Source organism: Pezoporus occidentalis, unplaced genomic scaffold (genome assembly GCF_034315485.1).
Source record: "Pezoporus occidentalis ecotype Australia unplaced genomic scaffold, CSIRO_AGI_Poc_V1 ctg11, whole genome shotgun sequence".
NCBI lineage: Eukaryota > Metazoa > Chordata > Aves > Psittaciformes > Psittacidae > Pezoporus > Pezoporus occidentalis.
In genome coordinates, this window is record NW_026912886.1 from 916,159 (window position 1) to 931,373 (window position 15,215).

The 15,215-nt window shown below is 35.9% G+C and overlaps 1 protein-coding gene across 4 annotated transcripts in view; it reads left to right on the plus strand.

Annotated features, from left to right (window-relative positions):
- VPS13C (vacuolar protein sorting 13 homolog C) overlaps positions 1-15,215 on the plus strand; it is an 87,211-nt gene that overhangs the window by 67,805 nt on the left and 4,191 nt on the right. For 2 of the 4 annotated variants that reach the window (XM_062626321.1, XM_062626329.1), the window contains 12 exons: positions 764-845; positions 936-1,005; positions 1,865-1,976; positions 2,967-3,080; positions 4,390-4,526; positions 4,760-4,841; positions 5,277-5,390; positions 5,638-5,713; positions 6,317-6,480; positions 7,936-7,981; positions 9,019-9,142; positions 9,827-9,941. In XM_062626321.1, coding sequence (XP_062482305.1) covers positions 764-845; positions 936-1,005; positions 1,865-1,976; positions 2,967-3,080; positions 4,390-4,526; positions 4,760-4,841; positions 5,277-5,390; positions 5,638-5,713; positions 6,317-6,480; positions 7,936-7,981; positions 9,019-9,142; positions 9,827-9,941 — 1,236 coding nt within the window. Of the gene's footprint in view, positions 1-763; positions 846-935; positions 1,006-1,864; positions 1,977-2,966; positions 3,081-4,389; positions 4,527-4,759; positions 4,842-5,276; positions 5,391-5,637; positions 5,714-6,316; positions 6,481-7,935; positions 7,982-9,018; positions 9,143-9,826; positions 9,942-10,747; positions 14,121-15,215 lie in introns of those variants that run through there. The other 2 variants (XM_062626337.1, XR_009966226.1) reach the window with 2 other exon arrangements.

The following is a 15,215-nucleotide window of genomic DNA, read 5'->3' on the forward strand; positions in this document are numbered from 1 at the left end:
AAGAGAGTGTTTAGTGTTTTAAACCAAACAAAAAGCTCTATCTTGTACGTAGTTGTGCACTGTTATTCTAGAGAGTGTATCTAGAGGTTCAGGAAAAAAAAAACTACCTGTCTGATGGAAGATAGAGATTTAAATACTCAAAAGTAGCATGTAATAATATATCTGCATGTAATATTACCAGTGACTTAATGTGCAACACTTGCAGTGATTAGCATACTCCAGTCAGGACTAATGGTGTTGTTAAATTAACCAGTAAAGTGCTTGAGGAGGTACTAGTGGGAAGTTTTTGGTACCAGAAGAAAATGATGATGAGAAATCATCATTATTCTCATTGTCAGCTCCATTTGCTGCATTTCAGAGTCTCCTAAGGGAGGGCAGTCATTGAGCCTTTTTCTGATTTGCTGGTGGGGAAGGGCTTCCTCTTTCCTTCTATCTTTTGTACTTTAATTTTTGCCTTAAGGTAATTTTCACTCTTCTAGCCCATGTATGCCATCAGCTGCAGACCCTCTAAATGAATCTTTGTGAGTGTGAACTTACGAAAGCATCCCTTCTGCAACACTTTGAACCATCTGACCTTTTATAATTGAATAGGTAACATTCCAAAATAATGAGAGTAATCCTCTTCCTCTTGTTTCTTTCCCACTAAATAAGAATGAGGTGGCTCTTCAATACAATCTATATAGCTTCAAGCCTTCTAAGATGGAAATGGTCTTTGATTATGATGTCATTAAAATATTACTGTAATTATGGAATAATTTTTTAGGTTGATAACCAATTACCAGGATCGATGTTTCCTGTTGTATTTCACCCTGTAGCCCCTCCCAAGTCGATTGCTTTGGATTCAGGTAAGAGAATGAGATTTATTCAGCATTGAAAGTAGTAACATGGCAATATAATTTTTGTATATAATTAAAGTCATTTTTTTTCCTCTTTAGAACCAAAACCCTTCATTGACATCAGTGTCATCACTAGATTCAATGAATACAGCAAAGTGCTACAGTTCAAGTGAGTTGAATAGTGTGTTGTAGTACAGTTTGAGAGACAATGCATTTTTGAAGTGAACCTTGTTCTAAAGTTCTCGTTCTCATAGCCAAACAGTTCTTGTCTCTGGATTGAATTTTTAAACAGCTTCAGTGAATAAAAACATCATTCTAGAAGAAACTTACTTGTAGGAAGTCAGGACCGACCACATGAAGGGAGCTGTTATGCAAATTACATAGTAATCAGGGCGATTTCCCTCTTGTGCTACAAGATGCGTGTCTGCCTGTTTGCCATACAGTGCTGGGTTTATTGGGTGCTCTAACAACAGACAGCTCATACAGTCTCTAATGAAGCCCATTACATTAGTACAGCGTGTTCTATTGTGAAATGTATGTTCTTTAGTTAATATAGTTGCATCTGGAGTTTTTGTACCAAAAATGAATTAAAAACATTACGCTGATTGTTTCTAATGCAAGTGTCTGTATCCAGCTGTTAGGGATAGGAGATTTAAGGATGGTGAATTTTAATAAAAGAAAGGTTCTATAATATGATTTTTGGGGAGAGGCAGTAGGATAAGAAGTAATATGCTGTTTAGATAATATTATTCATGGAGCATATGAAATCATAATGTATGAACATAAGTATATGGTGATGGTTAGTATTTTTTGGATTATTTTGATAGTGTTAGGCTATGAATAATCTACAGTAATATATAGCTTTGTGAGGCTGGTAAGCTCTTCTAACTGTAAATAGTTGATATTGTAGATTGTATGTCTTAATATGCAACACTGCATAACAAAACTTGAGTTACATAGGGTAAACGTGATATTTAAGTTAAACTTCTATGTTTATATACTGTTTTGTTTTGTTTTTCCCATTTTAGGTACTTCATGGTTCTCATCCAGGAAATGGCACTTAAAATCGATCAAGGATTTTTAGGAGCACTGAGTGAATTTCTCACCCCATCTACAGACCCAGAAGCTGAGAAACAACGGGTAACGTATGAGAGAAACTAATTCTTGCAGAACAGGGCCTTTATAGTAGCAGTATTGTAATTTTCTGAAAATTCGGTTTAAATGAGTGAATGTTGTATTTGACAACAGGAACTAAAGGGACATGGTGAGGTAATTGTCAGTGAAGCTTTGATTATTTCTGTTAAATTGGCTGCGAACATTACCAAGTGGCAAGTTTGAGTAACTGTTCTACTTGGGTGTGTGTGACTGTTTTCTGGGTGTTTTAATGTTTCATTGATTGACACAGTTGTTTTAGCTGTGGCTACAATGTGTTACAGGTGACATGAAACGACCTTAGGGTTTATAGAATGTACTTTTAAATGTTAGTGTACAGTATCTTTTGTCTTGAGAGAGCAAAAGGAACAGATTTTCGTGACTCTAAATTAGTTCTTATATAGGTGGATAGTATTCAGAAAGATCACATTTGTTTCTAGTGTGTGTAGGAGAGTTATTCATGCAAGTTTCTTTTTTGTTGAAGTTATATCTTTGGATGTACAGTATAAAAACTCTGATTTTGTAAGGAAATACAAAAATGCAAAGACCCTCAGGAAGTGAGTTACTTCACTAATATTTCTAAATTAATTTAGAAGAGAGACCTGGCGTGATTGAGCAATTTAAGGAATATCAAGTCATAAAGCATAAAATGGAAAGTCATGCAGAAATTGTTGTGTGTGGTTCCTGTGGGGCTTTGTTTTGTGGGGTTGTTGGTTGGTTTGTTTTTCCCCTGGATTAAAGAAATGTATTAGTGCAGTTATAATCAAGTATACAGAAGTAGTTAGTCTATTTCTAGTTTTGGAGATGTTGGCTATTTAACTAGTTAGGTAAGTTTTTTATTAGATTTGACTATGATTATTATTTTTGCTGTTTACTTACATTTGTATATTTCATATAAATTTACATAGAATTTTATTAATTATATTACATGTATTTTGACAAGATAAACTTCTGTTTTTCTTCCTTTTTTAATAAAAGTCTAAGTTAATTCAGCAAGATGTGGATGCTCTTAACACTGAACTAATGGAGTCTTCCCTAACAGACCTGTCAATGCTCAGCTTCTTTGAGCATTTCCACATTTCTCCAGTAAAGGTATGTAATAGAGGTACTTTTGATTAATAAAATACTTTATAGCAATGATCTCTCAATTTCTTAAATACATCCTCAGAGCAGACTTTGAATAATCAAGGTCTTCAGGCTGGCTACGTTTTACATTCTCTTGAACTTAATACTTTGCTGGAAAACTTTTAGTTGCCTATGAATGCCAATGCACCTTTAACCACCACCAAGTGGGAAGAGTCAATGGGTATAATAATGAGGAAAGCTAGATAAAATGCTGACCTGAAGGTGATATGTGATAAATTGTAATAAAATATACTTTCCTGGGCTTGTCTTCATGTCTGTCTTGAACCAGTTCAATTTTTTGGAGCAAGAAAGGTTGATCATCAGTAACTATTCATTGTTCTGAATCAACATGATGCTCCCCTATCAGCTTGAATAAGAATTTGAAAGAAAAAAAAAATCACTTACTTTTCTTTTCATTGAAGATATACAAGACAGGCATAGACCTCAATACAGATGATGAAATTCCAGCACTTTTTTCAACTTTTTAGTTATTTCACTTGATATCTGTTAGGATACCCTTAGATTTCCCTATTACTGTTTTTTTTCCCTATATGATTGTGCTTATAAACTTAGGAATGTGAAACCAGGGAAAATGCTATAAGAACAAGACACTATTGTGGCATTTTAATATTACCTCTAGCTAGTCTGGTTGAAGTTGTTGAAGAAATGGTTATAATTTTAAGTTTCTCTTGTATTTTTATGTGAGATGTGTAGATGTACTTACTGACTGTTAAGTACAGCAAGGGGCTTGGGCTTCTTTTTCTCCTGTTTTTTTTCACCTTACTTCAGTGACTTATCTTAATATCTTAAACTACTGGATAATGCCCTCTCCACCCCTAAGAAAAGTGAGTGTCTTATCCACACTAAGCAATCTCATTTTGCAGTGTTAAAGTTCATGTATTTCCCCAAAAGCATGACTATTTGCAAAAATACACACAAGCTAGTTAAATAAATCAGAACTCAAAATTTAACTTGTATTGGAAATTAGGCTCCACCTATTTAACATGTCATTTCTCTAAGTGTTTACACAAAGTTTACAGATGGAAACATGAGAAAAGCTAGGGCAATCTGACTCTTCTCTATGGCAATAGTAATAAGTACATATGTTACGGAAGTTATACCACTGTCAGTTCAAACGTGTTTGAAACTGTACGTTTCCTCAGAGCAACTAAAACCACCTTATCACTGTTGCACCACTGCATATGCACCACACAGCCTCTCTGGCATGTATCTTTTTGTCTTCACTTGTCTTGTTTTACTAATTCTGTCATGACAGCTGCATTTGAGTCTCTCTCTGTCTTCTGGTGGAGAAGATTCAGATAAAGGGGAAGAGATGATAGCCATCCATTCTCTGAATTTGCTGTTGAAAAGTATTGGAGCTACTCTAACAGATGTGGATGATCTTATTTTCAAGTAAGCTAAGGAAGTTTGGTTTTAGAAAAGCTACTATGCATTTAATAATTGGGTCAATGCTAAACTGACTCTAGTTTAAATGTATGCAGCCATTGGGAAAAAGGAGGAGTGGAGGGAAGGTAGGGCTTGGGCTCATTTTTAAGAGAATAGGGCTTCAGGATTATCTGAAGGAAAAGAGAACTATTTAGAAGGAGGAAGGGTATCTATAACTAACGTGATTACTTGTCTTTCAGACTTGCTTTCTTTGAAATTAAATATCAGTTCTACAAGAGAGACCAGCTGATGAAGAGGGTTGTTAGACATTATAGTGAACAAGTAAGCTTATTTTATCAAGCTTTTGTGTAAGATTTTACGTGTCTTACAGAATGCAGAAAATAAGAAAGAAAAGGTGAATACCTCTAAAAGCTACTAATTTTGTATTTCATGGTGCTGAAGTAGGAATCTGGTGGCACATTATGAAAATGTAAATACAGAAGTGTCCTGACAATGTGTGTTAAGAATTCTAAGTGATTGCTTCTGTTCTTTTTATGTGTGTCTCTGTTCACCAAAGTATTCTAGTAGTTATCCACACATATATTGCATCTTTTGCCCAAGCCTGTCTTCATTCTAGTAGGAATACTTAGTTGAGTACTCTAACACCTTACTTGGATAGTAAAGTAAAAAATTTACCGTGGGCTCTAGCATGGAACTGTGTGTAACAATAAATAATAACACTGCTTTTGTTTTTCCCTTCTTTTTTTCTTTCTTTAGTTCCTGAAACAGATGTATGTTCTTGTACTTGGGTTAGATGTTCTTGGAAATCCATTCGGCTTAATCAGAGGCTTGTCTGAGGGAGTTGAAGCTTTCTTCTATGAGCCATTCCAGGTATAACTTCCTGATTCTTCAACTGTGGATGAATAGTAGGCTGATTGAATATACTGGTAGGGTTGTGGTTTTGTTGCCACTGTACTCTGCCCCTTCAACAGCTAAGAAAACAATAATTCTGTATGCTAACTTGAATAACTTATTCAAATGGCCTTATTTTTATCAATGTAAAGGAATTGCTAGTATTTCTTGAAACAGACTCATAAATGTATAGTTTTCTGTTATTACTAATAAACTTAATTTTTAGGGTGCAGTTCAAGGACCTGAAGAATTTGCTGAAGGCTTTGTAATTGGTGTTAGAAGTCTTCTTGGGCACACAGTGGGTATGTATCTCATAGGTTAACTCATGGATTGCTTTTTTTTTTTCTTATTTTGAAGCAAAGTTATATTTTTAACATATCTATGTGATATTTTTTGATGAGTGTATGTCAGTTACTGTTGCCAGTAGTCATGTTATATCATTCATACCTATCTTACTTGAGACTGTCTAAATGTCTGTCTTGCAGACTAAGCAAGCAAACTGGGAGGCATTTGTAATATGCTGTGGATGAATAAGGAAAATGATTCTAATGGTCCTAAAATATCTGGAGAAGCCCAAGAACTGTTCTTAAGAGCAGCTACTGTTGCAGTTGCCTTAGATTTTTATTTAGCTTTGTGTTTGTGGTAATGATGGGAAGTATTATTCCGTCCAATATGCTGTATAACATGTACTGAAGTGATTTAAAGAGTTACCTTATGCTGCATTTATGGATTTCAGGCTAGATTCTGGAGTTTTTACAGGGACAGCATGTGGTAGTTACACAGCATAATTTGGAATATCTAAACTGAGTATGGAAGGAAATCACTGATCTCTGTGGTTTCTTGCGTGTTGCTTGCTGTTAAATTGCGAAAAACAGTGACTTTTGCTTTCTGACTTGTTCCATCAGGTGGTGCAGCAGGAGTGGTGTCTAGGATCACGGGTTCTGTTGGAAAAGGTTTGGCTGCTATTACTATGGATAAAGAGTTTCAGCAGAAACGAAGAGAGGAAATGGGTCGGCAGCCGAAAGACTTTGGTGACAGCCTAGCAAAAGGAGGAAAAGGCTTGTTACGGGTAGGAATTTGGAGTTGATGTGCCAACCCTTAACTAATGCTTGAAAATTACAAGCAAAAAAGTTTTCTGTATTAGTTCATGAACTAAATACAGGAGACAAACAGGCAATTGATTTATAGGAGACTGAGAATAGTCTGTCAGCTTCAGTGTTTAAGGTTGTGTTTTTAGCAAACCTGAGGGAATTGAAGGTAGGGTCTCAGAAAGGAAAAGTGTAGGAAGTATTACTAATTTTTCCAGTGACATATAAATAAACAAGTAGTTTTCCATGTTCAATGAATGTTTTATCTAATTTAAGGAACTGGGCACTTACTTTACTTTGCAGTCAGTTCTGTTATTAAAATCAATTGGAATTAGGAGCTCTGGGCATGTGTTGCATACTGGGAATGGCTTTCTCTATGCTGAGGTCTTATAAAAACTGCTAGGTTTTCTTGACTTGAAGTAAACATAAAGCAAGTGGAATGTGTATAAAGGTAAGTACTGCATTTGGTTGGAGAGATTTTTCTGAAATAGAAGCTGTTCAACTCCTGTATTTTTTTTTTTTTTTATCTAAAATCAGGAACCTGTTCAGGTTGCTGAAAGGTCACATCTGTTCCTAGTTAAAGTGTTAAGTAGGATCACGAATCATAGAATGGTTTGGGTTGGAAGGGACCTTAAAGCTCATCCAGTTCCAACCCATGGACACCTTCCACTAGCGCAGTGCTCCAAACCCTGTCCAACCTGGCCTTGAACACTGCCAGGGATGGGGCAGCCACAGCTTCTCTGGGCACCCTGTGCCAGTGTCTCAGCACCCTCACAGGGAAGAGCTACTTGGTATCTAATCATGTAAACCATTACTGAGAGATCTGTATTACCTGAATGCCATTTGAGTCTTCTAATAAGTTCTATTACTTTCCATTTAAAATCAAAGCAGTCAACTTATTTCTAAATAATTATAAGTAATAGACATTGCGGAGTTGTTTCTGATACTGTTTGCTGCAAATTTGGAAGTTACCGAAGTGGAGTTTTAGTCTTCTGCCTTAGTGTCATTAAAATACTTGACCTTTAAATAACTTCACTTAAAGAAGTTATTTGATGTTAATTTATCTTGAATATGTGGTATCACTCATTCATGACCGAATTCCTGCAGTTTCCTGTTAATTCTGAAAGTGAAATAGTGACTTTCTTAATTATTGCAAGACTGATTTGCTGTACAAAACACCTGTTGCTCTTTCTTGCTAGCATAAATATTGATTCACCCATTTTAGGTTTTCTCCCTCTTTTCTGTCCCTTGTTTATAATTTTCTTAAAATGTTAAAGTGAAAAAGAACAAAACCAAAAACCCTGGCCAAACAGTGTTTCTGATGTTGAACTTCATCATAAAGTTCTAAAATGAAGGATGAGAGACAACTGGTTGCCTAGTTGGATTTACAACATTCCTGTTTCTATGTAGGAGCATAATTATCTCCTTCATTTTAGGGTGTTGTTGGAGGTGTGACTGGCATAATCACGAAGCCTGTAGAAGGTAAGCACTAAGGCTGCACAGCGCTGCTTGAATGGTTTCCCAATACATTATAATTTACTTTGTAATTTTAAGAAATATTAAACCAAGTGTGGATAAGGCATAGCAAGATCATCTTTATATTTCTAATTCAAATGTGACCCTATGTGATGATTTACTCGAATCTATTCCTAGCTGTTATTGGCTTACCACCTTTTCAGCCTTCATATGAATTAAGGAAAGGTGAATGTATCTTCATGATATATTTTGTTAGGCCTGCTGTAGTACCCAATTTACTGTTTGAAGACAGAAAAAGCCACTAAAAATAATAGATTAAAAAGCAACAAGTGAGAAGGTTTTTGGAGACTCCAAAGGTTGGAGCAATCTATAAAAGCATATTTGATTTTATGTCTGAGATCAGTATGTTTTTGTGAACACAGTCACTTTATCAGTATGACAGATGATGAAGAAATACAAGATAAAATACTTCTTATTAAAACTCATGTCAAAGTGATTTAAATGTTAGAAGTTATTTGTAACTGTATTGTATTTTATGCTTTTTTTGGCAGATACTTTGAGGTGTAGTCCTTCTCTCACTGGTGGATGAACACATGCTTTCTAAACGTTGTCTTGGCTTTTCCATAGTTGCGTATTACCAGAAAGATGTAATTTTGAGATAGAAATAGTTGACTTCCATTGTACCTGTGCATTCTTAAGAGTCTTTAGATTATTTTGTTGTTATTTTCCACCTATCCACCTATAAAAATTAGTATTTTGGCCTTCAGTCCAGAGTGAAAGTATGGGAAGGAGTTAACAGTTATGCTGGTTTCAGAGGCTGGTAAGGTGTTAAGTGAATAGCCATGTGTTTGAACAGACAGGGAAGCTATGTGTGACTTCCCATGGAGAAGGGTTTTTTTGTGAGTGGATTGTACATGATGAATTGCTGTGGGTTGTTTCCCATACAGACCAGTTCTAGTGCAGCCTGGAGCAGTAATGGTTTTATTCCATGTTTTATGTTTTCAAAACTATTTATGTTCTTTTTTTTCTTTTTTTTTTTAAAGGAGCTAAAAAAGAAGGTGCAGCTGGATTCTTTAAAGGCATTGGAAAGGGGCTTGTAGGGGTAGTAGCCCGCCCAACAGGAGGCATTGTAGATATGGCAAGCAGTACCTTCCAGGGAATTCAAAGGTAAAATGTCAGGAGGAACTTCTGAAGTACTTAATCTCCATATACTGGGTACCAGGTGGTAAAGTGGTCCAGTAGTAACACACAACTGTTTGTAGTAAGTACAATATGCACTAGGATAGATGGGGTTGAAAGATGTGAAGTAGCCTCTAGTGAATGTATTTTATGATGATCTGGAAATTGCTGCTTCAAAATACATCTTGCAGTGCTGGGGTGGAGGTAATCAATAACTACTCAGTTTTCTCTTGTCATTCCCTCCCCTGATCAGAAAGTAACCAAAAGATCTTGTGTAAACTTCACTTTTGAGGTTAGGTTTGTGTAGTGCTGAATGCAGATAGCTAGATGGCACTTACACTTGCTCCAACAAAATCAACCACTGCAATTGTTTGCCAGTTTGAAATTTGGTTAGCAGCGCACATCGTGGGCTTCTTGTGTTTTAAAGGGAACTTATGCATGTGTTAATAAACATGAGAACCCTTAGTAAATTATCTGTGGTTGGGAGTAGACTTCTACAAATTATTCTGTAGCTATCTAGTTGACCAATGTAACTTTGGATTTATTACTAGCAGTGTGTTTTTACTATCTACACCTGTAGAGTACCTAAGAAGTTCAAGAGGGTTATGTGGCAAGTGAAAGGGGGATTTTTAAAGATGTATTGTTGAAACTCAGAATTATTGTCTGTTGCAGGGTGGCAGAATCAACTGAAGAAGTATCCAACCTCCGTCCTCCACGTTTCATTCGTGAAGATGGCATCATCCGACCATACGATAGGGTGGAAGCTGAGGGTTATGATTTATTTGAGGTACGACTTGCATTGTAAATACAGTTAAAATTCTCTAACCATAGGGTTCCATAAGGATTATGTTAGGAAAAAAATAAAGCTGCCAGGAACCTGTGGCAGTCATTGCCTGTAGTGAAAATTTGCCCCTGCAACAAAACCTACAGTTTTGCTGTTAAATGATCTTCTGCCCATTATGTTCTGTAATAGCATATCTCACTCTCTGGAAGGATGTAGTGCTATTAAGAATTACTAAGATTATGATTTGAGTATGTGGCAACAAAACCACTTTGGTACTCAGTTCTAATGTTTTGCTTTATAACAAATCTCAGATTGATTTATAAACTAAACTTTTAAATGAGACATGAAGAGCTTAAATACAACTACTGAAATTTGGTTTGGTTGGTTTTGGATTTGGCTTTTGGTTTTTTTTGGTGGTATCAGCAGTTGAAAAAACTACATGAATTCTCAAACTACCACCTTTTGTGTTGCCTTATGTTGTTCTTAATAGCAACGTGTCATAGCTACATGCATTGTGTGGATGTTGCACTTGTGTTTACATCTGGATCTGGCTAAAATATAGAGGATGAATAATAGTTCTTTCCAAGTCTTAATGGTAATCCAGTTAATTTATATTTCAGATATCATGTTCTCAAAACTTATCTTACAATGCTTGTTTTGTTGCTAAAAAGTGAAAGAACTGTCTGCACCAACAATTTAAGACCAAAACGTGCATATTTGCTACTTCTTTCCAGATGTTCTTTTAATCCTTGTCTCCTATTCTGTTTCTAATGTTACTCTTCTTTCTCTTTCTCCCCTGGCATACGCAGCAAGAACTGGAATAATGGAGTAAACCTTTTCCATATTTCTTCCTTATTTTTGTCATGGTCTTTTCTCTGCCTTAAGTATTTAGATTAAGGGCATGATTGCATTTAACATGTCCTTGCTACTTCATTCCTATCTTTTTTGTATAGCAATTGAATAAAACAGTTTCATGTTCTCCAGCCTAAGAAAAACAAATAAACTTGAACTAACCATCTTCAGTTAAGACTAGATATTTGTTTTTCTAAGGACTTGTAGCTCCTTATGAATGGCAGCAGCAAAAGGTACTTGGGAAAAAAAACTAACCATGGTAGGGTAGATGCTGTTCCTTCATTTATAAGTGTTCTCCTAGAGCTAGGGCTGTGGAAGAAGGGAGAAAGCAACATTTTGATACTTGGGTAAAACTTTAAATAGTGAAATTGAATGGCATTATATTCTGTGAAAATGCTTATAATTTCATGATATAGAAATACTGTTTCCATCTAAATGCTAAGAAAACTTGGATTTGTATTTTCTGAATTATGCCATAGGCCTGCCATTTATACATGTGATGATCCACTATCACTTCAAGACTTCAAGCTGCTGTTACTACTTTGTTATGAAATTTTGTCAATTAAAAGACACAGCCAGCTCAGTTGACTCTGGTTTCATTCACCGAGTCTTCTGAGGCCTTCTTGTTCAACATACTGAAATGTAAATTTTCAGCTGTTAACATGAATTTACATATATATATATATATAACAGATATATAAATATCTGTTTCTAAACTAAGTGCTGGCATAAATATGATTTCTAATGCCCCATCTTATAAATCCACAAGCTGTTCTCAGCAAATTGGTTGCCTGTGATACACAGAAAAGTAGTTGAGCAGAGATATCTCTCTGCTAAAGCCTAATGTGAATACTTGGCTTATATAATTTAAAATTGCTTAAGAAAATAAATCATTTAGTGAATTTTGATTTCAGTTGACTAGATGAAATGAAGTCGCTGTGACATACTGAGCTGACCGAAATTCTTTATGTAATGAGATACTTCTATTCTTTGCACTGTATTTTTTGCATCTGTCAAAAAGGAACAGTTATCACAAGTAACACTGAGAAATAGATATTATGTCATTCCTGCATGTTTTAATACTTGTATTTTTCTTAGATCTGAATGGTGTAGATTGGAATTGTGTGCTAACCAATAATGAATCCTCTTTATATTTCACTACATACAGTTTCATCTTTTCAAAAGTCAGTTAGCTGAATACAGGTTTGTTTGGTGGTGTTTGTTGTTTTGTTTTTTTTTAAACCAACTAATTTTGATTATTATGCAAGAGGTTAGTGTTGGGAAGGTTTTGTGTTCTGAAGTAAATTACAAGCCAGAGAGGGACAGTGTCTTTACAGGAAATAGGATAGTTAACAAGGAAGACAAATCAGAATTCAGTTTTATATAGATTTACAAAGTTATTCTCAAATAACTCAACTTATAGGTACTAGTGGTGTTGATTTTTTGGATCCAGTTTTGGCCCAGTGTTAGGAGTAGCTTAACCAGAATCTCCACTTTCTCATCTCTTTCTTAACCGACTTTAATGCATATGTCCCTTCAAAATATATGCTTACAAGGGTGAAACCTTAAGGTTTCCTTAAGGAATGGATGGCTCAATACTATCAGGTGGTTGAACAAAAGAAAGTTTCACGTAAATACTCGCTTGGATGTGCAATACAGACATTGACAGACGTTGCAGCTCATCTTGGGAGGAGCATATGCACAGGTTTTCAAACCCAAGTTGCTTATTTCCACTCAGGTGTTTTGTGTGCAGGATGAGGACAGTAGCCAGATGGAGTAGGTCAATGCACTTGCGTAAGCTTGTTTATGCAGCGCATTTTCCCAGAAGTGCTGGATCTAATATATATGGGCTTATACATAGGGGCCTGTTCAGTCAATTCAACATCTGGAAAGTCAGGTCTTTCAGGCCCTGTCTCTAGCTCATGCCGTTAGGCTTTGTAGTACAGAATGTATTTTATGATACATAAATGCATAGTACATATAGCTGGTGAAATAAAGAACATACAGGGCACCTTGAGGAGAACAGTTTTGCAGGGAATAAGTTCTCATGAGTCTTAATCTTTGTATGAGGAGTGATGAGATTTGCTAGAACTGTAATGAATGCCTTTGGCTTTGTTAGTCTTTGCCTTTTAATACGCAGGTATTGATGCCTGCTCTGGTGAGGAAACTGTCTTCTAAGCCCAGCACTTAGAGTCTGACATGATGCAGTTCATACATTATTCAATGTCTATGGCATTGCTTTGCTTCATTTCCCAGTTAAAGCATGGAGCTTTATAAAGAATGCAGAACACTTCATGAATAATTGAGACCTGGTGGTGAGACAGTGTGATGTGGCAGAAGAGAATACTATGCTAGAAACTGCAGATTCTGTTTCTGGTTGAGTAGCTTTCTGCTGTGTAAATTAGCACTGGTTCTTTCACTTCCACATAAAATAAGAGTGAGCTGAACTTCTCTCCAGTGCTCTAGTATTCATATAAAAGTAAAAGCTTCTGATAAAGATTCTTGAATTTTAAGAGGGTGCAGATCATGGAGTAATTTGCATCAAGAGCAATCCCCTTTTTACATAGTGTTATTGTGCTGATGTCTGTGAGGTGTACTGAGAATCGCGCTGAGAAATATTGCATCTCTTAGGCACAGGGCTCTGTGGGAACTCTTACTCCAGCAACATATTGCATATAAAGTCTAAAAATACGATCAGGATTGTTACTGAGTTATGAGAAACAGGCTTTCTAACCAAGCTTTGAGTTTAAATAGAGGATCATGCTTATGAATAAATCTGTTTTAATATGAGGTGATCTCGTTACTGCATAGCCAACAAAAGGATTCAGAACATGGATTGCAGCCTTTGAATTCCAGTCTTACATGTTGGTGGGTTTTGTATTTCTTTAATTTGTACTTGATTTTAAACCAGCTAATGTTCAGGTATAAAGCATAAGTTAACACTTTGATTTTAGTCATATGCTGCCATCTTTCTTCTGATGTTTAAAGAGAATTTAAGATAAGCAGTCTTTCTGGTGTTTGGGGTTTTTTCCCTTTCACGTACATTTAGCAGTTTCAGGAATTTTTAAGATGGTCAAAGCGATATTTTTTTATAGAAGATGTGGACCCTCTATTTTTGGTTGCTGTAAAATGCTGAATTAAAATGTTTTTCAGTCACTGCATCACTAGGGAATAAACCCAGGAAAACACTATGCTGTTGATTAAAACTCGTGAATATGGATCCACTTTTGAGCTTAAAGGATTTTTGGGGTTGGTTGCAATGTATGGTGATGCTTTGAGACAGTTGTTGAACTTTTAAATATGTGAAAATAAAATGCAAACATAAATAGATGTTGGAGCATCTTTTAATTCTGTTGCAAGCTGAGTTGATAAAAGATCTCATAATTTTGGTTATTTAAACTGTGTATAGTTCTTACACTCTATATGGTAGGTTGATCATAGATAAATGTGGAGTCAAGTTGTGCTTCTGTTTTCATCTTGCCAGTTTTATTGATCTAGCTCTGAAATACAGAAGGAAATGCATCTTTACAAGGAATAACTAAAAAGATACTGAATTTTCAGCCCTTCCTCCTCAATTGGTTCTCACTCGTTTATCAGAAACAACTTGGGAAATTTATTGGTAGATGGTAGACTATATGTTTGAGATGCATGAACCATAGGTTAAAGTTCAGCATCTCAGTTGATTGCTCTGTGATGAAAACTGAAAGCTCTTTATTTTAGAAATAGATGGTAAGTTATATTTTGCTCATGGTGGTCAAAGAATATAACTTACATTAGTGACCCTGACTCGGCTCTTGTGACTCCTGTGCTGGAGCCCTGTGTTTGTTCAAAACTGCTTGAGCATACATGGAATCCAGATGCTTTCACTGGCTGAATGAGGCAAAGTCCTGGTGTGCAGATCTTCTTTCCAGCAGTCTATATTCATAGTTTGTCGCTTGAGTTGTCATTGTCTAGCAGAAACATGCTGGGTAATTTGTTCTGTACTTTCATATACCTTCTTATTTTGGATGTTGAGTAGACTTGTCCATACAGTGCTTCAGAAGCCTGATCTGGAGGTAAATAGAGTATTGGTAACTTGATAGATTATTTCTAAGGATCTGGGTCATGTGCTGTCACCTTTTAAAGGTACTGTTGCAGGATTTTCACTCTTGAGGCAAGTCTGCAGCATGGGGTGTAACAGAGTGAACGTTACTAAACAATTATTAGCACAGAAAGGAAATTAAAGCTGAAAAAAGGTCTGATCCTGCAGTGTCAATGTTCCACCTTTTGAGTGGGACTGATCAGACCTTTCAGTGACTCAGCGTCACGAGTGAGAACACTTTGAGACTGCATTCAAAAAAGCAGTTCAATGAGGTAACTTTTTAAAAAGGTTTTTGAATTGAAACCCCTGCTTAGAGTTTCCTTTTTACAGGCCAAAAATTAATT